Source organism: Stigmatopora argus, chromosome 21, assembly GCF_051989625.1.
Source record: "Stigmatopora argus isolate UIUO_Sarg chromosome 21, RoL_Sarg_1.0, whole genome shotgun sequence".
Classification (NCBI taxonomy): domain Eukaryota; kingdom Metazoa; phylum Chordata; class Actinopteri; order Syngnathiformes; family Syngnathidae; genus Stigmatopora; species Stigmatopora argus.
This window is the reverse complement of record NC_135407.1, coordinates 1286571-1313965: the sequence shown is the minus strand read 5'-3', so window position 1 is coordinate 1313965 and position 27395 is coordinate 1286571. Positions and strand designations below refer to the sequence as shown.

Here is a 27395-nt window from a genome sequence, read left to right as displayed (position 1 = left end):
CCATCCGCGCCTCTGGTCTAGATCATTCTCTTCTTGCAAGAATTAAACAAAGATATGACTTCAGATGCCTCTTTTATTGTGAATTTGAAAATACCTAAGGATAAACTTATCATTTTGGTCCTTCGAGCCGGATTTGAACCAGCGACCTAAGGATCTACAGTCCTCTTGATGCGAACCACAGTCATTACTTTTGCAAGAGATGTATTAAAATGCCCTTTGTATTAATGTCAATCACTCTTCGTTGCAAGCACATATAATATAATAATATTGATACACATCTATAATAATGATAAACCTAACACTACACATTGTATTTTTCAAAATAATGAAGGATTTAGAGTGAATAATTTTACCGAAATGAATGCAAACCAGGTTTTAATTTTGGGCTATTCCTTCACTGTTTGGTTACCTGTGGTTTCTGTTTTTGATGTTGAAGAAGAGAAAGGCTCCAGCCATGAGCATGCCTAGGATGGTAATTGTTGACAGGATACTGTAAAGCGGAACATTGATGTGCCGTCGCTGCAGACGAACAAATGTCCGATCTTTAGGCGGTTCCATTCCTGACAGGAACAGAAAGACTTAAATTAGCAAGGGCCATAAAGAGGCCAAGTTGCACTCTCGGCTTTGCTCCTTTATCTTTCCAACCACCAACAAGCGCGAGGCTTATTCCAAAGCCATTTCCTGCTTCCTGCTCATGCATTGCCCAGGCACGGCGGTCATATTATTGCGATGGAACCCGGTACTTTCTTATCTGCAAGTATATTCTCATCTGATGTGGGTCAATGGATGCTGGCGGAATTATCTTGCACATCTCCGTTTACTGTGGAAATGCTAGTTTAGACGCTGTCATCCAGCAAATTTATGAATGACGGAGGAAAATTGGAAGTCGAACCAATTATAGCAAGGTAGGCCAGAGTAAGAAATCAATGTATTGTAAATATGTTGGTTTCCAACCAACAACAGCTCTATATTTAATTTTTTTCACCATTTGGTTATCTCAAGGCCAGTTCTTGGTAGTTGGAAGACATGTTTGGCATCTATTTATGAAGTTTCATTGATATAGTTTTTGTTCTTTTTTGTGTAATGCTGCAAACAAATGCAAGATACAGCCAGAAAACCTGGGGAAAGAGTATGACAAAACTTAGATTAAGCTATCTCTTGGTTTTACCTTGAAAGCGGATGGAGTTGTTGATAAGGTCCAGTACATCGGCAATGGCATTGTACTCCCCCACCTTCACTTCTTGGCCTTCTGCTCCGAAAAAAAAAAACAATATTTATCAACACCCGATAAATTTTATGGCAGAAAAAAATACACAGCCTTGAACACAAAACTTCCGGAGCACATTACTAATATGACAAAACATCCATAACGCAAATAATAAAGCACTCGGCAACAGCTATCACTTAAGGATCTGAATATGCCCTTTAATATGTTTTTTAATATGCTTTTCCCCTTTATGCCGTTTCAATTATGCCTTTATTTCACCTCGAGGAGATGTCGCAGGCGATAAAGAGAAGATAGCGGAGATGGAAGCGAAGGTGATAAATGCTTTTCTGGGATGGGTGGGGGAAGAAAAGCAGCAGTGTGGTTCTACGCAAACAAATTGGAGTGTTTTTGCGAAGAGTTTGTGTTGGGTTTATTCTGGGATGTTAGTATTTGTTCATTAAGCATTTTAATAGGTAATGAAGCTGTAAATTAATTTGTGCTTTATGTTGGGACAAAGTAAACATGAGGACACTTTCCCCTACAGCTGCTTTTGAGGCCAGTTAATTGTTTTCAGGACTATTGACTGAACAGGACACCATGTTCCAGGCCGAGGCTGTTGATCTGAGTTGGCAATGAAGATCTACAAGGGACTCTTAAATTGCTTTGACTTGGATTCCGGCAAATGGCGATAATCGCATTATTGTTTAAAAAAAATACGGTCGCTCTGTTTACCTTATAAAGAAATTATATGCTTATTCGTGCAAATTCTTACGCAGTTGTTTTGGTTTCGATCTAATATGAGATTGTTGTGGCAGTTGTTTTTTGACCTTAATGGTGTTATTCGGTTAGCTTATGCAATTGTTTGAATCAGATTACATTAAAGAAAAAAGTCACAATCCATTCACGCTTTTATTATAAAGCCGCAATTTCACATTAGTTAGAATTTTGCATCTTTAAATTCTTCGTCAGGGACGGAAAAAATAATGAACACTCGTTAAGTGCTGTTTTGTATCCGTGTTTCAACTGCAAGATTATAAATGGAGAAAAAGCAAACAGTTTTGAAATAGCCTTTGCCATCTAACGTAAGATTAATTAATTTTAATGAAGCATGTGACAGTTCACATAGGTATTGCTGTTAGAATTAAAGTTCTAGGTCAAATATGAATATGATATTTATTTATTTTACAGAAAATTTTATTTTAAAAAATGGGTTAAACCTAAATATTCAGGGTTTAAAAAAAAAAAAAAATCTATTTCCTTTATTATCATTTAATCACCTGTTTTTAGATTTACATTTTTACATGCTGTAGGAGCTTGTGTTTACCTTGAAACTGGTTGAATTTAATGGTGCCCATCCTTTCACCATTGCGGAACATGACTTGGCCCTGAAAGAAAGACAAATGACAAACAACTGGGCATAAATCACGGAACCATTAGCGTACATTTTAATCACATTAACAAACATCTTCACAGAATTTTCAGGTAACTGCAGCAGTTTCAGCAAACAACCTCCTTACACATTGCATTTGTATATTATGGATCCATATTACTTATGCTGACAAACATTTTAATCTTCCATCTGATTTCACGGCATTTTGACTGACCCGAAAATGTTATTTTGTAACCAAAAACTGATTACTTTCATGCCAATATATTTTTTCCAACTCAAAACGAATACAAAACAATAACCAAAGTCATTAACCACCTGCTTTAGGAAAAACAATCAAAGCTGTTTCAGTCGAAACAATTTAAAAATCAATTCCTAATTTTAGTATGTGCTTAAAGAGAGCGGACTCTGACAATGTCTCCCGAAAAATAGTCTTTGGTCGAAGCTGAAAGAGAACATGATAAGCACGTTTAAGCTGCAGAGCTGAAAAAGTAGACAAAAGCAATTGAGCTTTGCTCATTATCGTCTCATGTCATCCAATCAATTTGGCCTCCGTGGATTTAACACTTCTTCATGCTGTCTCTCCTTCTTGTTTGTCATCTTTCCTCTATCTTCCTTCACCAATACATGAAGTATGTCATCTTTGATGTGTTTGAATGAGTGTGTAAACTCCAGGGACGCATTCCCTAGTTTCATGGGCTTATGTTCATTTCATAACATACATAAAATGAAAAAAAAATCCAACTGACACACATTCACAAAACAATAGGGCTTCATTTTTTTGCCTGGTGCAAACCAGAGTAAGGCACATTGCAAACATGTGATGAGTCTTTTAGGACCTAGTTTTAATAATTTTGCAATTACACGCACTTTTTTTGCACTGATTAGGGGCGAAGAGAGTTGACTCCATTCGGCGACAATCACAGCAGATCATTTCATTCCCGATGAGTGTAAAAATATGCAAATATCCGCCCATGTCCTGAACATTGTTGCTGTGATTTACAAGTGTGGTATCAGACAACTTTATATAGGTACCTCCACTAAAACCACTGCCAAATTACATGTGTGTATCCCCACTCCTGATCGTTTGGGAGCTCACACTCATTTAGATACAATGTCAAAATATCTGTCCAGTCCCATACAAATACAATTTAAAAACCCATCTGTCTGTACATTAACATTATAGTCTATTCACTGCCAATCAGTCCATTCTCACATACTGTACTTCCTTTCACAATTGCGCATGATGCCATAAACATACTTAAGCTAAGTCCAACCACAAACCTAATAATATAAAAACACGTGTCCATTTCCGAACAAACAACAACAAAAAAGCAGCAAGACAATAAAGATCACCTTCAGGCACCAGCTGTGCGAACAGGGTCTAGTCTTCATGACTAAGCAATTGCCCCCACATTCAACCCCCCTTTTACATCAGCAAAAAAAGGAGATGACTGAAACAGTGCGCCAGCACACCTTATTTATACCCTCCTCTCTCGTATCCCCGTTTTCAGCGCTGACTCAATCCTCGCTAATTACTGAAAAACAGTGGTGGGCCGTCAGGGCCTTCAAGGCATCCTCTGCTGGCCTAAGAAATATCTGAATCATATATTATATTTTGTACATCAATACTTATTAAATACTTCCAAATTGTCTGTTAGCTTCCTTTCATTGCTTTTCCCTATGGTTGCACTGTTTCCAGATGTGGGTTTTCATATTGAAGCATTTAACCAACCACATTTCAGCCATTCTTTGTTGCCAGGGTCAGAAATCTGCCTCAAGGCCTTCACAATCAGTTCTGCAGGCTCTGCTGCATTAAACAAGTCTCGATAAGACTGTTGCTTTAACCAATCAGATTTCGAGTTGGCAACACCACAATGCCTTGTCGCAGGCGTAGGGATGAGTCATTGCCTTCTCGCAGGCGTAGGGATACGTCATCGCTTTCACCAACTATGATTGGCTAGTGATACAGTGGATTAGCCAGAACTACCAAACTGTATCTGGAGCGAGCTGCACAAGCAAATATATTGTTGTGTTGATTTAAAGCCATTTTCAAGATGGACTTTTCAAGAAAAAAAAGATGGACATCAACCGGGAACGAACATTTTCAGCACTAAATCGAATAAAAACGTATGCCAGAGATACGACAGGACAGGCTTGACTTTCAGCATTAGCTTCGATGGCGATAGAAAAGAAGGAGAATGGATAGTGTACAGTTAAAAAGGATTTTTGGTGAGTAAAATATGGCTATATTCCTGAATAATATTTCAATTCTATGAGGTTATTATTGATGATTTTTTATGTGTCGCAGCTGTAGCTGCAGTAGAGGTTTTATAGCCATAAAATAGTTTTTGAGGGTTGGATTGATTCGCTGCTAGAAAATGCACGGACCCCCACTGCTGAAAAATTGCCGGCGCTTCCTGGGATTTAATTAACACACGTACACACGCAGAAACGCTTAAAAAATGTTTGAAGTTACGCCTCAATGCCCACAAATCAACGAAAACATACGTGTCATCTGAATCACAACCTTGCCTAAGACCACCCTTCAACTCACCAGCTGAGAGCCCGTCCACCCCATAATGCGTTTAGACATCATCCTGTGGTTCAAGCATGGGGAGTATCTCTGCTGCGGATCAATACTGCAGAGACCTCCGTTATAGAGTGGTCACAATTGTCTTCTCACGGGATTTGTGTGTCTCTTCCAAAAAGTGTGGAACAGCAGTAGATCTCTTCAAATAAAGAGGCCAAATTTGCTGTTTTTACATGTTGTGTAACAGTGGCTTTTTCTTTTCCTTCTAAAGAAAGTGCTATAAAAGATGCATGCATCGTGCCAGCGGTGGTGGCAGGAGATTGCCTTCCCGTGTCTTCTGCCTCGTATGTGAGTGTGTGTGTGTGTGTGTGTGTGTGTGTGTGTGTGTAAGTGTATTGCTTGTGCGTGCTGGATAACACTTGTTTTATCTTATTTCAACGATGCCTATAGGAGAGCACCTATGATTACTCTCATGGCATGCGTCATTATATTGGTACAGTAATACCTAAACATACAAGTGCCTCGACATACGAGCAATTTGAGATACGAGAAAATGTTTTATACTACTTCTCGTTGGCAAGTGGTCGTGCGTTATCCTATTGTGTGGACATTTGTGTGCATCATTTTGGCAATATTTTGATGGTAGGAAAGAAGTAATTGATACTTTTAGGTTAAGTCAACAAATTTGTAGTTTTGTAGTTTTTAACATCTTTACCACCTTTTGACTATCCTTGCAGTTTATGACACCTAATTGACTAAGGAATGATTACTTGTTCTCACCGTGACCCCGAAGAAATTGGTTTCGTTCATGACGTCCAGGACCATCTTGCCCACTTCGTGGTCGTCCACTGTAAAGTTCCGGTATCCGTTCTGCCGCTGCTTGACTCGCAGAAGGTCCATGACCCGGGTCAGGGTCTTAGCGATGACCCAGATGCCATCGTAGGCGAAACCGTGGAACTTGCTGGGCTCCACACCCTTCTGACGTAGCTCTCGGCTGTACTCGCGCTCATATTCCTTCGGGGTCTGAAATGGAACAAATGATATCTTTGAACAAATGAACAAACCATAAAAATAGCCTACAAAAGAACCAGGCACAAAAAAACTTGTAACTTGCAAACTAATAAATGCAGAAACTCCTAAACTACAGTACAGAAACCAAAGTAGCTTGCTATTTGACTAAATATAATAAACTACTTCATGGTTCAACTGTCCAGTGGTCCTTTTTTCCATCTTGCAGTTCCAATTACCAACAGCGTAAATACCAACCAAATATCACCGTCACGCTTGGCTGCATTTGTTATTTCTACACATTTTGGTTTTCCAAGTTTAGCCTTACGGGAATACAGCAGTAGGAGGGCTCACCCGTCCAGAGATACCCTTGATCTGCCTGGCACTGAGGGGCTCAAAGTCCACACTGATGTATCCCTCCATGGCGGTCAGCAACTTTTTGGTAGTGCAGTTGGTGCTGTTGGCCTGCTCCCACCAGTTGCCCTGGTACCAGCCAGGAATAATCCACTGGTATTTGCTGCCAAACATGTTTAGGTTGTATGCCTGGTGGGTTAGGTAGGGAGGAATGAGGAGAGACAATCAGGTATCAAAAGTGCCGCCAATATAGCTCGGAAGGGTAGAAAACTTACGCAGCAGAAGACTTTGGAGGCTAGGTTTTCGTCAAACTGGCCAATGATAATCCTCACATCGTTGTCCTTGAAAAACAAAAGAATTATGGAAGCAAGAGTCATGATGTTTTTGTCTGTTTTCTCCAATGTATATGTCTGAGGTAATAGTTTAAACCACTGGTCGGGACCCTTTTTGATGGAAAGAGCCATAAACAATTCATATTTTTTAAATGTTAATCCTTGAGAGCCATGCTCCGAATTTAAAAGTCAACATACATGAAAATGTGTGCCTTTTTTAGTCACTTCACCACTTTTAAAGTACAAAACGTCTCTGAATTATTTTGACAACATTGTTACGTTGTTGCTAATCAATGAGTATCAATGAGAAAATCCATGCAAAAGAGTGTAATGAAAAAAAATGATTATAAGGCGCTGGGGTAGTGTCAATGCCATAATACTAACGTAAAGCTCCTATTCCTGCGCTTTCTCACCAGCAGTTTCCATAGTTTACCTCACAGGTTAGTGGAGAGACATATGCACCCATCAAAAGAGCCATAGGTTCCCTACCCCTGGTTTAAACCAGTCTTCTGTATAGTTTTCATGTTTACTTTGGATTTCTTGGGCTACGCTGGTTCCTCCCACATCCCTTTTTTTTTGAAATTCTAACCCTGATGGAATCCCCAATTCAAAAGCCAGTCTTGACTAACTTTGTAATACAAACCTAGGCTTGAAAAACGACTTCATCTCTCACTATGACCAGCACAATAATGTCCTGCATTATGCGAGTCATGAATCCTCCCTGAGGCAGTGACCACCATATGTTACTCATAGTGACTCATCTCTTGGCTCTTCTTCATTCTGAATTCTTCAAGGCAAATCATCATACATCGATTGAAGACTTTATACATTGATTCATTCTCTCACATTACTCACACTAATCCGTTGCTTTGTATTTTGTCTGTCTCTCATCTACTGCTTATTTACAAGAAAATTAAATTACTTTTTTTTGCAGTTATTTTTTTACACCATAAAAAAACATATTCAACAGGAATATCAGGGTTCCATTTAAATTTACCCAGCTAGGTCTATCAAGGGTTTAACTATTCCAAGAAGCATTAATGTGATTTTGCGGGTGTGTTATTGCGCTCACTCTCCCATGTGAGCGGTCATGCGTGAGCTTTTATGACATCCGATTGTTGTTGTGGGTGTTTAGTACAGCTGTGGGTTTGTTTCCAACTTTTGGATGGTCCTCATAAGCAATATGCTAAGTTTAACTGCCATAAGCATGAGCTTTGGGACGCGCGGGTGCTAATCATTGAAAATAAAATGTCTGGAGAACTTGAAAATCTAACCAAGGGTTGAAACCTTATTTTGAAACCACTATCTTTGTTTTTAACGCTGAAGCAGACTTGGCACCTTGACCATTGAAAATTTACCCCTGAGTTGAAATTGAAACATTACAGTAATACCTCGACATACGAGCAATTTGAGGAGTAAAATTTCGAGCAAATATTTATCTTGAGATACGAGACTAATTTTGATATACGAGCAGACAGCGGACGCGAGAGGCTGCTCATAAAAACATCATGGCCACTGTCTCTCTCCCTGCAACTCCCTCGTGTAATGTCTCTACGAGCACTGGGCGGAGCGTTGCATTTTTTCAGTTTTTTTTCCCCGTTAGTCAGTGCGAATGGCGGAGCTTGTTCGCTAATACGAGAGGAGTACTACTTCCCGGGCAAGTTGGCAAGTGGTCGTCCATTATGCTATTGTGAGGACATGTGTGCATCATTTTGGTAATATTTTGAAGGGAAGACAAGCAAACAACCCTTGATAAGTTGCATTTGAAAGTCAGGGAGGAGGCGGAGCAAATAGAGCAAACCCAGAAGAAAGGTATAAAAATGTAAAACAAAATTAGAATTTAGTTTAGTGTACGGTTACATAAAACTTATTTTTGAGTGTGTCTGCATTGTAATCCAAGTTCATTTAAATTTGTTTATGTTATGTTACGATAAAAATGTTTTTCCAATCCAACATCCTATTTTTGGTGTTTTTTCAGAGGGTTGGAACGAATTAATTTGTTTTTAGTTCATTTCTATGGGAAACGTTCATTTGAGTTACGAGTAAATTGATATACGAGCTCAGTCCCGGAACGCATTAAGCTTGTATCTCGAGGTACCACTGTACTTTGTTGCCTATGACCGTGTTGGTACTGTTTAACCCCAGCTGTATCCGCATCTTGAAACACTAACCGTGAATTGAAACCATACCCATGAGCCATACCCTAGTTTGAATCCCTAACACTGGTAAAGCCCTATCAAAACTCAATTCGTGTGCTATGATTGGTCACTGTGAAGCGTCGCAGGGGATCGGTAACAATCATGAACATCTGCTCATGACGATTATAATGAATTATTCATAGACTTATTTCAGATGGCGGTAAATGCTTGGTTTTAACGAACATCTTCTTTAGAGAACAAGCGATAGGAACGCCTCAACGAGCTTTTCTTGTAACTCACCTTGAGTTTTTTAACGTTGACGCAGGGGTCATTGGAGAAACTCTCGGTGTCAGCAATCTGGATGTCAGCCTTCTCAAGCTCGCTAGTGAGATCATTCCTCACCTGATGGAGAAGTTAAAATGTGTTTAACATGGATCACATTCAGATGAAACTTGATTTCACTTGCAGGAACACTCCTTTAAAATTTAACAATCAGTCAAACATTGCATATTTTTGAGAAATCTGAAGTATTACATTTTTTATTTCAAGATGCAAATAGAGTAAAATCCTACAGCAGTGCGTTGTGATTAAAAACTTCGGAATTTTTCACACGATGTGGTCTTTGCTCTTTATATGACTTCAGAGAGGACTGACACTATGCATTTAGGTCTATACAGTAGTAGTATATGTAGTAGTGATACTTATTGAATATCTGTGCAAGTGATGCAAAGAGTCATCCAAAAATATGTGATCAGTAGTGCAGTAATTATGTTATTAAAACCCAGTTTTCCCCGTCAGAATGAATATGATTGATACAACAAGAAAATTGTATCATGTGTACTGGTCCTGAGTGTAATTAAACACCTAGAGGGCAAATTCCTAATCCTGTTCTCCGTCAGCTCTGATTGATGTTTACTCTTCCTGCAGGTCTGGCAATAAATTTGATTGCCGAATATTGCGTGTGTGCATGCGTTAATGTGTGTGACAGTTAGTCGGCCCCCTTCTCGGCATTCCCATTAAGCCGGGGATGTGCTGTAAATAGCAGGTAGCCAGAGACGGCTAGAGCTTCCAGGTTTTTCCTATTCTCCCTGTGGGACGAAGGGGGATGGGCCGCCCCACCACTGGCATCTTTAACAAGCCTTGCATAACGCACACCTCGCCTTGCGACAGCGGCTCGCGGCACAGCAGATCAGTGGGAGAGCGACGGGAGCGAGCATGACAAATAGAAGCAATAGAAACACTGGTTGTCAACAACACTGTCAGTGTGACTATTCATTATACATGGGGAAAGTTCCAGAAGTTGTACCAAAGTATATGTAGTGAATCTCAGTATGCGTGATTATGCAAGGACCTGGTTTTCGCTAAAAGGTAGCTTCACAATTTGGAGCCAGATTCTTCTTTGAAAACCTTTAAGTATGACTGTTTCCAAAGTTCAGCTCAAAACGATTTCAGCTATTCGTAAAGGTATGTAACGTGATCTGGATAAACGTACAGTATAAAGAATTTCTGTAGTGCGTCGATAAGGGTGTTGGGTGAGAAAATGTGAGGAATTCAGCAAAATAACCTAAGCAATTTTGAATGAAGGATTTTTATCCATGAAAAATACAAATCTGAATCTAGAATTGTTAAAGAGCTTCACAAAGGACCTTTTTTTCATCACTGCATACCAGATTCAGCAAAAAAATTGCCTATTTTCCTGAATTTTTTGCATTGTGAAGCAGCGTACACATGCCAAGTTGATTGCAAGTATTTTGTGTGGGTTTTTTTTTAAATACCGTGTGCAGGATTCGGCAAAAAGTATTTTGCCGTTTCCGCTAAAAGCGTTAAAACGGGGACTAAATCATCACTAGAATTTCGTCTAAAATGCATAAAAACTAAGCAATTTGTCAACCACCAGCATACCGATCTGGATTCAAGGATCCTGTGGTACTTCACGAATGGACCCAAAAAAAACCACAAACTTCATAATAAACTCCAGATAAAGGCATGAATTCAAAACATTTTGTAGTAATTCACTTGTGACAGTAGTTTTTTTTTGCCATGTGTGAAGCATTCGGCGGAAACAACTTTTTTAACAGGGACTCCCAAGCATGCAGATCTGGATCGGATGTGTCAAACTGTAGTTTAATTTGAAGGTTACGCAAGTTACATTCCTCATCACGGAGTGAACAGCTTCAAGGGGGATTGTTTGAATAATGAAACGTGGAAGCGCTTGCATATTTGTAAACCAGGATTAGAGGACAATCTGGCGGCAGGTTGACGGAACGGCGGCGTTTTCCGTCTTCTTCCCATCCTAAGCCCCTCAACTGCTTTTAGAAGCGTGGCGATAAAGGGATTTCAGCTTGCAGCCATTTTGCAACCAGTCTTTTTATCCAGACCCCTTCATTTGTAGTTATATATTTATATTGCGTGGAGTAAAGTGCTGAGCAGATTGGTTTAAAGTAAGGTGATGTTTTCAACACCTCTGTCTTGTTTAATCAAGATGTCTTCATATAAATGTTTGCACTGTCCCACCTGTGTCAAATGTGTTTTTCTCTACCATCTTATAAACACTTGAAGGCACACACACACATTTTTGCATGCAATATGCCAGATGTAAAATCGATGACTGGCCCTAAACACTAACCCTGAACCATACTGTAGTATAACCTTAATAATCAAACTAGCCCATAGCTCTAATCACTAAACACTCATTTGTAACCTAAATGTCTCAGCACTTGTCATATTTATTCTAACCCACATTTCTAAATCCAAACCCACCTTTTTAATTCGGGTTTGCGTTTGTTTTATTCTATACAGGGACAATACATATTAATGAAAATATAAATGTGAATATGTAAGATTATAGGGGAAGGCTATTGCCATTAGTAATTTTACTAATGTCTATCTGTTACTAATTCTAACCCAAACATGACTAAATTTGATCACTAAATTTATATAACCTGACCTCCTAAAATTAACACAAATCCTAAACTTTCATGTTAACCTATTGCCCAAGCCTTGAACCTATATTTGTAGACCTTACTCTTAATTGTAACCATAATGCATACAATTCATCCTTATTCCAAAATTTGAGCACTAGACCCTTATTTTAACATTATATCTTCACTTTTAAACCTGAAACCTAAAAATAACTTAGCCTCAATATATATTTCCTAAAATAATGGGAAATTATTTAAAATTAAATTAGAAGTAAAAGTGTGTTCAATGGCATTTTCAGGTATTGTTCTCTAAGCCCACATTGTAGTACGTACTTGTATTTAGAAATATGTCCAGCGAACTGTCTGTCGGCCAAACGTCCGTCGGCCAAACGTCTTTGGGCGAATCGTCCGGTCACGAATCTTAGCCCCAAAATCTCCAATTGCTAGTTTTGCAAACTGTTAAACGATAGCCGTTTTCTCACCTTGTCTACTGTAGATGTCATCAATCGACATGGTGACATGAGTCAAATTGCTAATAGCACACGTGTATTTCCAGGGAATGTAGTTTTTTAACAGGCAGATATTATTGCAGACATTGTGCATGCAAAGAAAAATGGAAAAGAAAAAAAAACAGGCCTGTCAACCCTCTTGGAGGAGGTAACAACCAGTGTAATGGAGTATAAGAAAACGGGCAACTCATCAGGCAAACACTTACACAACTAAACACAATGGCTCCCTTCACAATGTCATTGACAGATGCGTTTGCGTCCGCAAATGTTCTCCCTATGCGAGTGGCAGCTTCGTGTGGGCGGGGAAGAAACGAAGCGGCACGACGGGAGAAAGTACTTGAATGGAAAATGATTGCCACCTACTCAAAACACATTGGCATCCTCAAAGAGATAATACTTTAAAACGTGCCAATTATTGTTGGGCTGTGATACTGCAGAGCCAGCACTGTGCTACTACTACATTGTTTATTGCGCTGTTTATGTGTCGCATGCATTTAAAATGGTTTAATTTGGTTTTATCTTGGTGATTGGTGGTAAAAACAAGTATGTATTTCTTAAGAGTTCCATGAGCTATTCATTCATTCACTTTCTGAACCACCTTATCCTCATAAGGGCCACGGGAGGTGCTGGAGCCTATCCCATCTGATTTCGGGCACAAGGTGGGGGACAACTATTAACTCTCGCACTTAAGGGCAATTTACCGTATTTTCATGACTATAAGGCGCACTTAAAAGTCTTAAATTTCCTCCAAAATAGACAGGGCGCCTTATAATCCAGTGTGCTTTATATATGGAAAAATAATTAAAATGTGTCATTCGTTAAGGGTGCGCCTTATAATGCAGTGCGTCTTATAGTCGTGAAAATACGGTAGTAGTGTCCAATCAACCTACCATGCATGTTTTGGGAACGTGGGAGGAAACTGGACAACCCAGAAAAACCTACGCAGGCCCGGAGAGAACATGCAAACTCCAAAATGTTGTTTTTGATGGTTTGAATGAAGAAAAGTAAGAAGCCAGACCTCGGAGAACCTCTGCACGTCCTGCGTGAGTGTCCCCACACGGCTCCAGTTGTAGTAGTTGAGGAATTTGACCACGGCTGGATTAACTGCGTTGTCAGAGGGGACCGTGCGGAAGAAGTTGGGGTACTTTTTCTTGTCCGCCAGCACCGGAGTAGTTGCCGCAAAGGACAGCTGAAAAACCACAAAAGACAAAAATATTAACAATGCTTAAAATGTTGCCACAGAAATATTTATATCTATTATATAAATTAAAATGAATCTAATTCTAAGATTAAATTCTCAGACTAAATTGCATATACAATTATTATATATATATAGTTTTTTTTGCACGGCAACGCGCTCGTAACATAAGATAAACACATTTAAATGAACTTGCATTACGATGCAGACACTCAAAAATAAGTTGAATCTAACCTTACACTAAACTTCATTCTAATTTTGTCTTAAATTTTTATACCTTTGTTCTCCCGGGTTGGCTCTATTTGCCCCGCCTCCACCCTGACTTTCAGATGCAACATATCGAGGGTTGTTTGCTTTTGTCTTCCCTTCAAAATATTCCCAAAATGATGCACACAAATGTCCTCACAATAGGATAACGCACGACCACTTGCCAATGAGGCGTAGTATATACTCCTCTCGTATTAGCGATCGCTCCGCCATTCGCACTGACTAACGGGAAGAAAAAAACACTGAAAAAAATGCAACGCTCAGCCCAGTGCTCGTGGAGACATTACACGAGGGAGTTGCGACCAGAGAGATAAAATAAATATTTGCCCAAAATTTTACCCGTATCTCAAATTGCTCGCATGTTGGGGCACTCGTATGTCGAGGTACTACTGTATAAATATATATCAAGTAGTAGAATCAACTGTGCATGTTGACGACATTGATACAGTGTTTCCATTCTTACTTACATGTCTTTCCTATTATAAATGGAGAAATTGGCATTAAAACATTAAGCACTGATATTTCATGCCATGAAATAACAAAGATTGTAAACTGCGCATTAGCTCATGTTTTTTTTTAAATCTCATAGTTAAGCAGTGACAATGTGAGCAGATAACTAGTACATTATAGAGCCATTGTTTGATAAAAGAAAATGACATACTGTAGGTGATAAATAGGAATTACGCAGGGTAAATGTAGCCTTTGTCATTTCTTGCCATTTTCCTCCCTCACTTTCGCTTCACAATGCACAAATTCCAGCAATAGGTCACCAGCGTTCCCTAGCCACAAACAGCTGTAATTAATTTCTGCACTGAGATTCAATGTACACGCATACACACTCACACACATTTTGTACGCTGGCCGATTTCTCTCCCATTCGTGCTCAGTCAATGTTTTTTTTTTTAATTTTTCCACAAACCTAGGCACATAGCGTCCAAACTCTAAAGGGGAGGGATTGAGCAAGCAGATTGCACGTCTGAAATTTGGTCCTCTATGTCTGTCTGTAGTGTGAGGTTAACTTGGTGTGTATTACATGCAGCAGCAAAACTCAGAACAGATATGTCGACAACAGTTCCCACAAGCAGGATTATGTTTGGCCGTCATCAGAGAATATTCCTCAATATCTTGGTCATGGATTCAGTTTGGTAAACAATTCTTGCTTCTCCAGCTTTCCAGCCACGGAGGCTCCTCGATCGATGTGGCTTTCTTTTATTCCTTTGCAGGCCATTCACTTAAACAAAAGATATGCTTGCAAATAGCATTCTTCATTGCTGGCTAAAGTATACACTGTTGCAAATGTATACAAACTGATCAATGATATTTATGTATGCATTACGTGTATAAAAGATAACTGAAAATTGCGCACTTTAGTTTCGATTTTTTATTTTGTGAATGTATATATTTCAAAAATTATTTAACTATTGTATGATATTTTGTAAAACAAATTACAGATGACTTAACATTATTCAAAAAGCATTTAACTAAATTTTTAAAGTATTTTTTGCCAACATTTTGGAAATATTTCAAAATACTAAATATATTTTAATGAATATGACATGGAATGTATATTAAAGCTCAGTAATAATCATTAGAAAAATAAGCATGACATAATTGCCCTGATTTAAATGAAAAATACTAATTCTCATTTGTGTAAATATCTATTCTATTTTCTATTAACATCTCATCACAAGTACTTCAAATGAATACATTACAACTATTTGATTGTTTTTACCATTTTGGAAAATAGTTCAGCAACTAAACCAATACAAATGAATATACAATTATAATTATAGTGTATCATTTTCTAAAATTTCCCGAGTACGGGATGAATAAAAAATTAAATCTAATCAATCTACTCTAATCTAAAACGATCTTTTTATGAATACAAGCAAAGTTAAAAACACATTACAATACAACTAATTATATATTCCCATTCAGACAAGCTAATTATTTGACTAAATTGTCCATATATTTGTGAACTATACATTTTAAAAATATATACATAAATATACAATTCTTGTGTTTGATCTCACATTAAATAAACCTTAATTATGTTTAGCTATCCAGTAAAAAAAAAAGTCATGAGAATTCCAAATTGCGATTACAACGAATAAAATGCTTCCTAAATAGATAAAGATTTAAGGCATCAAAAGTATATTTTGCACTTTTTGCACATTAAAACTCAGAAACACAAACCTTATCCAAATTTAAAGTTGAAAGATACTTATCACAAAGATGTGTTATCGTTTATGGACGTCAAACAAGCTGCGATACATTGGCTAATATGTATGCAAGATCATCCCTGCAATGGCCATCATCTTTCTTTCACATTATGATCATAAACTGTCCTGAAGGGTTGATGGGATCTTTTTTCCTTCAAGGAACTCGTCTCCCTAACCTTGTCCTGAGACTAGTGGGAGGGTCCTCACAAGCAATTTTAATTACTTTTGCCATTATTGGGAAGTTGAGAAGCATGGACCCCACGTACGTGACCACCTTTGGAATCCTCTTCTTACATAATCTGTCGTGAGGACTATTTTTAGCACTTTTTAGCTCTCGCTAAGGAACATTGTTTTCCTTTCATTAAATAAAACATCAGAGCTCCTTTGCACTGGATTTGATCGATGGTGCTGACAAAAGGCAGCTACATTTGGCCTTTATGTTTATGAGACAAAATGACCACGCCCCAATCCAAATACCTCAAACTAATAGGGATCTATTCATCTTCAGTCAGCCTTCCATTTCAAGGAGTGACATATTGCATAAGGCCACAATTTAGTTGGTTATAATGAAAATCAAAATGCTTTCACATTCTTAATGTAGTCCAGTAGCAAGTATGTCAGGTATTAGCTATAGCTAGCTGCCCAAATGATCAGATTAATTGGTAAATAAAGTCACAAAAGCATCTTTCATGGTTCTTTTTAGCCAAATCTGACACAGAGTGGCAGATTGTATATTCACCTGTCTATTAGACAGAACTCATGACTCATGTATCTGTACTGCATGCATTCACAAGCATGGACATTACTTTTAAAATTAGAAAATAATATTTCAGGAGAGGTCGAGTGGGAATGTTTTCATGCTGGTTGGTTAACTAAAGTGATTTTTTACAGTTTCTGTTGATTTTGTGGCACTCCCTTGTCACGTACGGTTTATTTTGGGGCATTTACACATTACGTACTTCCTGATGTTTTCAAGTCAGTCCAAGTCAAACGAGTGTGAGTGGGAATTTTGGGTGTTAACTTCGGTACTCGGACGTTTGGTCGAAAGACGTTTGGTCCCCGGACGTTTGGTCGACCGGACGTTTGGTGGACCGGACGTTTGGGAGACCGGACGTTTGGTTGACCGGACGTTTGGGCGACCGGACGTTTGGTAGAACGGAGGTTTGGTCGCCGGGTTCGCGAGTTCCGAGGTTCGAGTCACGAGACTTTCATTTGTTTAATCCTAATTCTATTCACTCAATGTTAAATAATAGTCATTAAGTCTCTATTCACCCAATGTTAAAATCTATCAATTCCATGCGAACCTGTTCTACCAAACGTCCGGTCGACCAAACGTCCGGTCGACCAAACGTCTTTCGACGAAACGTCCGGTCACGGTTAACTTCACACTCAGACTACCTAAAAATTGTTTGAAACTGGTTGAAAAAGTCGAGTTGGATGCCAATAGTCAAAGATGCTCAATGACTTTCTATTAAAAGGCGGGAGAGCCTTAAATGAGTACCCGACATGATCAGCCAGTATTGATCGGTTATAACGGGGCTCCGTTGCAGTCACATCCGCTGAGGCTATCTGTGCGGTTTGCCTTTGAATAATGAAGTGACCATCATGGATAATAAATGAAAGAACATGACAGCCATGTTTAGACCACCACGAGTACTACTTATTCGATGGACGAAGAGGAAGAGTTTAGTCATACTCTGTCCAAGAACTACACGCTTCGGCTATGAATATCGATATGAGCTTAAGTGGAAACAGCATGGTCGATGCAGAGACAAAACAACATTTAAAACACACTAGAAACAATAGCCTCATCTTCCTCAAGGGGGAAAAAAATCCAATGTTGTTGAATGGTGACTGAAAAACGATTTCCTAACCCATCTTTGTGGCATACCGACAAAGCTCAATCGGGCACAACAATTGCACGAGTTGATGAACAATCTGCATTGAACTGTGAAACATCAATCGTTGCCTGATCATTACAAAACCGGGGGGAATCTAAATCTGGAAATTCAATGCCCAAAGTAAAACTACAATTTCCTATAATAGAGCTGTAATGAATAAGTCACTGAGCTATTAGGAGTCAAAGTTTTACAGTTTACCTAGTGCCTCTAAGGCTAAATTTGTCCTGGAGGAAAGCGCAATCGATAAACGCCGGTTTAAACATGGAAAACAAGTTTTTCCTTGAGCAGTGTTTGACCCTCAAAGACTAATTTACTCAGTGGGGTTCTTCAGGAAATAGCAAAGTATTTGCAACCAGCAGATTAGTGACAGTGTTTGGAGAACAAAATCCTCTTGGTGAGAATTAGGATGACACCACAGACAGATCCATGCTATGAACCTTGAGAAAAAACAACTTCTCCCAATGCCTTATGATAAATTCACCTTCTGAACTTATAAGCTAATCATCGAACTGGAAAAATGTCTGTCACGTCATCAAATAAAATCAAATCAAAAGCCTTTATAGTCATCATACACAGCTGCATATAACGAAATTGGTGGTGCTACTCCACAAAGTGCATTGTCCCAGTAAAAAAAAAAACATAAATAGTAATATAAAAGTATAAAAAGTCACATCCCGGCTAGGTAAATTCTAAAATATTGCACAATCTAAGATATTGCACATTGTTATTGCACAGAAGGGATTGTGTGTCGTGCTAACGCAAGTTCAGAGTCCTGATGGCTGTAGGAAAAAAAAAACTGTCCTTAAGTCTATTTGTCCACATGGAGTCAAAGGTCAACAATCACACAGTATTACAGTCCCATAACCCGAAACCGGCGTCATGGTTTTACTAGACAACATAATTTCATTGCATTTGCTCCTCAGCATCCATTACAAACCCCCCACTGTGATATTCTACCTCCATCATGATGCTAATGAGTTGCGGCAGGTGTGTATGTGGGGGTGGGGGGTCCGAATGCGTCTCCGAGTGGGCTCTCCCATGGCGTGCCAAATGCCGCTTACTGAATATTGAATGAAGTGAGGCTCCCTGTGCTCAAGAAGGGCAACAGATAATCATCACTAAAGGGCTGATTGTTAGAGACTTGAATTAATCAATTAGTAGCCCTCAGTCCTAACACATCTTCCATTCACTACAAGTCCCAGATTACATTGCTTTAGTGATTTTGTGCTCATTACAAATTGATTTAAAATGCATGTAAATTGTAATTGTTCTAATGCAATTTCTTATTTGACTGGTGTCGCTGGCTAGCACTCTTACAACAATTAACTTGACAATTGCAACGGTCGTCATTGAGTAGAGTGGCATTTGAGGGTGGGGAATATTTTAGGCAGGAATAAAACTGTTTTGATACTTTTTAATCAACTATGAGAATGTTTATAGAGAGTAGAACACATTGTAATAAAAGTTCTGGACTGTATTGCACGAGAGCTAATGCGGAAATGGTTTGTTATGAATAAAAATGGACAATTTTGCCAATACTACCACCAATCATGAGATAAATAACAAAAAAATGACAATAGCAAGAAAAGAAAAAGCTCAGTGACTTGATGTGACAACAGCTGATGGCCAGCTTTCCCCTTTGCCCACTTGTCAATCATCTTGTCGCCAACGGCAATTAGTCTCCGCCCAGCTGAGCGTACACACAATTGACTTTCGATGACATCACGTACATGTTCCACCTCAAATATATGACCATAAAATCATAAAATGACATTTTTAGCTTGTCAATTCAACCTGATACGAGAACCTGGAAGTAGCTTAGTCGCAGCTACCAACTATGAATTCTGCCGAGCTCGATGCGCGATAAGTTTGACGTGACATAAATTGTCAATGCTGCCACCCCCGCCTCCCTCATCACTTGCACCGACCGGCAGACAGCTTTATCGGCAGCGGTGGCTATTCTTCAAACCGCCATCTGTCGACGGATGGGGCCGCTCCCTCGTTTCAAGGACAACAATGAAACCATGTTTTTTTTTCTTGATTATATATCGTATTTGGTGACCCAGCGGCCGAGTGGTAACTGCGTTGGCCTCCTAGTTCTGGGGTCGTGGGGACGATCCCAGGTTGGTCCTCACTGTATTTGCATGTGGGCTTGTGTGGGTTTTCTCCGGGTACTCCCGTTTCCTCCCACACCCCAAAAACACGCAGAGTAGGCTGGTACAACAATCTAAATTGACCCTTGTGAGGATAAGCAGTTCAGAAAATGAACGAATTCATCAATTACTTTTAGAAGAGGTATCTACGTACCTGTCAACCTCGGTCAATCGTTCCCCTTATAAGTGATTGCAATTCCCCTTAATAAGTGTTAATAAACCGTACAAATGCAATGCGGTACATATTTACTTACATAGGGCGCACTTAAAAGTCTAAAGTTTTCCCAAAGTGAACGGAGTGCCTAATCAGTCAGTGCGTTTTTGTATGCGCTAAATTCAAATTTTTGTAGATGTCGATGTATGACGCTGACAGCTTGACTGTCTTGGTACATTGCTTGCTGACGCGCTATATTTATATAGTGAAAAGCGCGGAAGTGACTGACGGATTTACCAAAAAAAACATACTTAAAAAAAAAAAAAAAAAATTCCCATACAAAAGTTGTACACGATTTGAAATGATCAAAAAACGTATTAAATACAGGAAAAAATGTACAAGTTGACAGGTATGTATCTATGCTTAGATTATTATATTCTGTATCTAATGGTATTCACACCGAACCTATAACATGCTTTTGTCAAATTGAATTCTAAATTAAATTCCATCATTAATTACAACAACATCTTCAGGATTACGGGGATTATTTTCAATCATTTGTTCGACAGTAGGTCGGCCCTTTGTGTGAGATCGAGGCTTCGATTCCTGGACCTTCCTGTGGGTAGTTTGCATGTTTTCCGCGGCCTTGTGTGTGTTTTCTCTGAGTACTTCAGTTTCTAGTAGTTTTCAAATGAATCCCCGTGACTAAAAATTTTTGTGTAACTCTTTAATCTATGGATTGAAACTTTATTTTGATGAGAAACTGGCTCAAGGCACACTAGAGTCGCTGTACTATGCTGAAAAACCATCAACGACATCCTCGATTCAATTACTTGGATTTGACAGAATCGTTAGTATTTCAACCCTTACCCATACTTAGTATGCATCATTATACATTTTAATTATGCCCTCCATGTGACTCCCAATTTTGGGTGGAAATCCCAGCGGGAATCAAAAATGTGGGAGGCAGAGCTGTTATTGTGCTATTGGGGAGTCACTGATGACTGATGGCATCCTGTCACCTGGTTCCATCGCAATTCTATTTATAAATGGAGATTTCATAGCGCAACCTGAAATGGCCTGCCGGTGCATGATTAATGAGCAGATGCTGCGCCGGGGAGGCCATCGCCGTTCTCTCCAGCTGTTCTCTGCGAGAGAGGCAGTACATTGCGTGAGCTTGGATTTTCCTCGCTGTGAGCATAGAAAGAAAAAATGCGCTGGAGAGAGATTCAGAGTGCACTGTTTATAGGGTTATTCAAGTGGATGATGAGACTATGACAATATATTTAGAACAGAGGGTGTATTTTTGTCAAGAAAAGAGTCTAAAAGATCCCCAAACTTCTAACTGCTTAGATTATTGAAAATAAATCGGTGTGCCTTAACATAGCTTAAGCTTTATTTAATGTGTGTATGGGCCATATTTTCGTGCTATTTGCAAATTTAGACCGGCGGGTGTATTTCAGACTGGGTAATTTCAAACAGGTGCAAGTATTGGAAAGAGTCGTGAACAATGGGCAGGCTTCTTCACATTAGATTAGATTAGAACTTTATTTCATCCCGTATTCGGGAAATTTCTTGGTTGCAGTAGCAAGACAGACACAAGACACACAAGACATTGTAGACCTAGGTAAGAAACTGGAGCCACACACAGGAAATTCCCTTTAGCTTGCACTTGGGAGTAAACAGATCTAGGTTTGCTCAGTGGAAGTTTGACTCCTCTACCCCAATCACTCATGTCTGTGCTCAATAAAAGAGTGTTTTTCGTCTCAATGTTCACTCAATGTTAAATAATAGTCATTAAATCCCTATTCACCTAATGTTAAAATCTATCAATTGCATGTGAACCCGTTCTACCAAACGTCCGTTCGACCAAACGTCCGGTCGACCAAACGTCCGGTCGACCAAACGTCCGGTCGACCAAACGTCCGGTCGACCAAACGTCCGGTCGACCAAACGTCCGGTCGACCAAACGTCCGGGGACCAAACGTCCGGGGACCAAACGTCCGGGGACCAAACGTCCGGGGACCAAACGTCCGGGGACCAAACGTCCGGGGACCAAACGTCCGGGGACCAAACATCCGGGGACCAAACGTCTTTCAACGAAACGTCCGGTCACCAACCTTGGTGTCTTGGTCGATTGGTTTAGCATCGACACTTTTGTCCTTTCAATGTTAGCGTACTTCAGAACGGAGTTTTGCGTACACCAAATTTGTTACGTTTAATTTATGTATTCTCCGTCCAAGTGATATCAAACTGAAAATGCGTTGTGGCGCTGCAAGTTTGAATTAAATCAGATTCATCCCCGCCTCTTTCTCGCCGTAGCGTACCGTCGTAGCAGATTAGCTGTGACGTGATGTAAAAATGCAACCTCTCGTCTCTGTGTGTCGTCTGGGTGGTCCTGCAGGCACTTTAGAAAGCAGCAGATTACCTCTGGGCAACGACTCTGCTTGTCAGAACACCTCTTAGCCATGCTAATTGCTTTTTTGTTTTTGGCTGCGCCCGTCATCTTAAACATCCCTCCCTCTCGGAGCTTTTTTTTTTTAGAGTTAAGGCTAGGAAAGAAAGTTTAGATATCTGACTCACTCATTCAGCCAAAGAGACTTTAGTTGTTTTTGTATATTAAAAGAATGTTGACAGCGTTATTTATCGTTTCCAATATCTGAGTGTCCACTACAAGACTGAAGGACTAAGGAGTTTTTTTTTCACATTTATTAGATTTACCACCACTGGTGGACATTGCATAGAAAAAAAAAATCTCGACCCAATCCGCAGAGGTTGCTACTTCCTCCTGAGTCTGCGCAATTAAAGCATTACGGCAGCAGACGTGACTTGTGTGTAAATGCTGGGTATATATTTACATCATCAGCCACTGATCTACAAGAACACAGACCACAAGGACGTTCAATGACAAATTTAACCGCAACGCCACAAAACATGACTGATTCATGGTAAGAATGTAACATGAGCATTTTGCATAGCATTGCCATCAACAATATTTTGCAGGTAATGCAAGCACATTCTTACCCAGAAACTGTTTCTATTAAATTAAAAACGGCCACATGGGTGGAAGCATAAGCTTTAAACCTCACAACTGCATGCATAAAACCCATAACTTTACTATTTTGAGTTAAAACACCAAAGTCTACTGTTATACAATTATACATGTCCAATGCTTACCTTGGAGGTGTTGAATTTTGAACAACCCAAATAATCTACATGGGCGACCACAGACAAAAAAGCAACCGTAAAATGTTTAAAACTGATTGTCATTGTAATATTCAACAAATGTCTTGGGAATTTATTGTAATCAGTATCTTGAAAAAAAACAAGAACCTCCCCCACAACCGACAAAAGAAAGGTTCACCCCCACTGCCTTCCATAATGTGTTTAGCCAAGGCAAGGCGCTAATTATTGCAATTAGGCTTATTAGTAACGCTGGCTCCTTCATGCTAGCAGGGTAAGCCATTGAGGAAGAAACTGCCACAACAATGGGCGATGATGGAGAAAAAAAAACATGGGTTTGATTATTACTTTGATTAAAAGTAAAATCAGAAACACCATTATTATGAACATACAGTGGTACCTCGAGATACGAGCTTAATTCGTTCCGGGACTGAACTCTTATGTTGATTTTGTCGTAACGCAAACGAACGTTTCCCATTGAAATGAACTGAAAACAAATAAATTTGTTCCAATCCTCTGAAAAAACACCCAAAACAGGATATTGGATTGTGGCCATGATGTTCTTATGAGCAGCCTCTCGCATCCGCTGTCTGCTCGTATATCAAAATTTGTTTCGTATCTCAAATTTCTCGTATTTCGGGCCACTCGTATGTCGAGGTACCACTGTATTCATAATTGTCTGCATTGTCAGAAGAGGAAAAAATACATACTGTCATAATTTGATTCTTAAAAATAAGATTACAACAATTAGAGATGTAACAAGGTCTGCTTGTTTAGTTTCAGTGATAAGTTGCCAAACTTATTGTGGGGTTAATGTAAAAAACAGCTCATTTGGGGATCAGCCAATCGCAGGGCACGAGGAGAGAACCATTCACACTGACAATCATCCCTAGTGGTAATTTACAGTGTTCAAACAGCCGACCATGCCTGCTTTTGGGGTGTGGAAGGAAACATTAGTAGCCGAGAAAACCCACACAGGAACATGCAAACTCAATACAAGAAGGTCTGAACTCAATGCGGATTAAACTTTCGAACCACTCTGACACCAGGTTGACTCCAAACATTCATTAACACATAAAAAATTAAGTTGATCAAATATAAAAAAAAACTCGTTGTAATATATCAAAGCCTAAAGCCACTTTGAGTAAGCCATGTTAGGGCTTGATTGGTGCGTTTAAAGGCCCGACTCGGAGTGCGTGCGTGCGGTTTGCTTAGTGTCTTAATGACGCCGCAGTAAATGTCAAGATTATTACTGGCAAAGTATTAGAAGGGAGCTAATGTGTGCTTTACTACAGCCTCCAACACGTTGTGTGTATGTGCATGCATGTGTCGTAGGTTGAAAGAGGAAGAAGCGCCAGCGGTTACTTTCAATTATGTCCTTATTCATTTTTAATGCTGTTTGTTGGCGTTAAAAGGTCACCACTGGTGTATGTTTGTGTGCTAATGCGTCCTGCAGCTCGCGGGGGGTCCGGGGCGGCGCTCCGTGCCGAGTCTTTAAAATTGTACCACTGTGGGACCACCCGCTGCCGCCCACCCGCCACCACACTTTCCTGTTAACCTATCGAGTGGTAAATATCACCATCTGCGCAGACCCACAACTGGTCCCACTTCCGCAGAACTTCTATAATGAGTTCGATCCAATGCATAGCTTTTAGGCCCCGTGTTAGTTGTGGAATGGTAGGATTTGGAGGTCGAAGTCTCTTTTCAGTCTTTTTTCTTAATCAAATTTACACTGTGAAGCAATGTAGTCTGCCACCATGTAGTGGTTGACATTACAAATCTACACGTTATTACGAATTTTTCACAAAGGATGTATGGAACCAGGAACATTGTCAGGGACCAATACCACCCTGGTCACAACTTGTTCCAGCTGCTGCCCTCTGGCAGACGCTACAGGTCTCACAAAGCACGGACAAATAGACTTAAGGACAGTTTTTTTCCCACAGCCATCAGGACTCTGAACTTGAGTTAGCACGACACACAATCCCTTCGGTGCAATAACTTTGGGGTGTGGAATAACAATGTGCAATATCTTAGAAATCTGTGCAATATTTTAGAATCTGTGCAATATTTTAGAATCTGTGCAATATTTTAGAATCTGTGCAATATTTTAGAATCTGTGCAATATTTTAGAATCTGTGCGCTATTTTAGAATTCTTTGCAATATTTTAGAATCTGTGCAATATTTTAGAATCTGTGCAATATTTTAGAATCCGTGCAATATTTTAGAATCCGTGCAATATTTTAGAATCCGTGCAATATTTTAGAATCCGTGCAATATTTTAGAATCCGTGCAATATTTTAGAATCTGTGCAATATTTTAGAATCTGTGCGCTATTTTAGAATTCTTTGCAATATTTTAGAATCTGTGCAATATTTTAGAATTCTTTGCAATATTTTAGAATCTGTGCAATATTTTAGAATCTGTGCAATATTTTAGAATTCTTTGCAATATTTTAGAATTCACCTAGCCGGGATGTGACTTTTTATACTTTTATACTACTATTTATGTTTTTTTTTTTACTGGGAAAACACACTTTGAAAAGCTTGGAGTAGCACCACCAATTGCTCATACTTAAATTTTGACAAGGCAAACTCTTTGGCGTTATACATTTTTTTATAGTATTTAAAAGAATATATGTGCAAACGCATAGCTTTTAAGGCCAACGCTAGTAGCATAAGATTTGCTTCTTACGCGCAGATTGTGAGCCTGAAGGACTGGCAGCTAATGAGCAGGCCACATTGCTGTCTCTGTGCTTTGTCTCTTGGGTCTTGCTGCTTGAAAAGCACTAAAAGCTTTGAATTAAACTTTTAAGCGTCGGGTGACAGCATGTTTCAACGCAAGAAAACTTCATCACGGCTTGAGCATATTCCCCAATAATTTTCCTTATATGTTTTTCTTTTACTGTCAGACTAAATTTGTAGTAGTCATTTTACACCGCCTGTGTATCTACATCTCACTGATGCGCACAATGTTTTAGTCGTACGGTGTTTGTAAGGTTTTTTGGGGGTTTGTAAGGGGAATCATAATCATTTATAAGGGCAGTTATCGGCAGAGGTTGACAGGTATGAAATGGGTGTCTTTTATTTTAGTAATTTCACCACTTTTAAAGTGGAAAAAAACCAATACTTTTGACAACATTCTTATGCAGTTGCTAATCAATGAGAGTATGCATTCTAGCAGAGTCTAATGCAAAAAAAAAGAAGACTAAAGCAGCACTGGATGTAGTATCTCAGTTCTGTCACCAGCGGGTTCCATATTTTAGCTCACAGGTTAGCGAAGAGCCAGATGCACCCATCGAAAGAGCCACGTGTGACTCCCGAGCCATAGGTTCCCTACCCCTGCTCTAGAGCATCCCATCGACCGGACATCGTATTCCCCTTCTTCCAGTGTGGCATTTGAACGGAAATCCGAAATGAAGGTGAAACACTTGAACTGCGAGGAGCACTGATCTCCATTATGAGCCATTAAGCAGTGCGACGGCCTGCAGGAAAAGACTGAAGCTTGCACGATCGATTAAGAGCAGTTTAACTGTCTGAGACAGCCTCATGCTAATATGAGAAAGAAACATCAACTCGCCCTCACACACAGAGAGAAACAGGAAGCAGAACGACATCATCATACAAAGTGCTTTCCAGCCCCTCTTGATCTCGCAGTTTATCATTACTGAATTCTTTGAACAAACTAATTAGCTTTTGGGAGGTCTCATCATGGCCCAAACCCGCCAATTTGGCAAGCATGCGTATCTAGGGAAGATTTACATAGTTTCACGAGTCCAAACATGAGACGAAAAAGTTTACACTGGAAATTCAGAAAAATGTAGCCGTTAGTTACCAAGTTCATCAATCAACATAAAACTCATTTTTAAAAGAATCAATAGGACTCATATTAGGGATTTAATTTGAAGCATTCATTTAGGGTGAATTC

The 27395-nt window shown here is 39.4% G+C and overlaps 1 protein-coding gene across 1 annotated transcript in view; it reads right to left on the bottom strand.

Moving 5' to 3' along the window:
* Positions 1-27395, bottom strand: part of gabbr2 (gamma-aminobutyric acid (GABA) B receptor, 2) — a 98981-nt gene that overhangs the window by 41503 nt on the left and 30083 nt on the right. Inside the window, exons 3-10 of the mRNA XM_077590077.1 lie at positions 13408-13578; positions 9260-9361; positions 6765-6830; positions 6490-6678; positions 5908-6150; positions 2532-2592; positions 1169-1249; positions 410-560 (exon numbers count right to left, since the gene is read on the bottom strand). Coding sequence (XP_077446203.1) covers positions 410-560; positions 1169-1249; positions 2532-2592; positions 5908-6150; positions 6490-6678; positions 6765-6830; positions 9260-9361; positions 13408-13578 — 1064 coding nt within the window. The remainder of the gene's footprint in view (positions 1-409; positions 561-1168; positions 1250-2531; positions 2593-5907; positions 6151-6489; positions 6679-6764; positions 6831-9259; positions 9362-13407; positions 13579-27395) is intronic.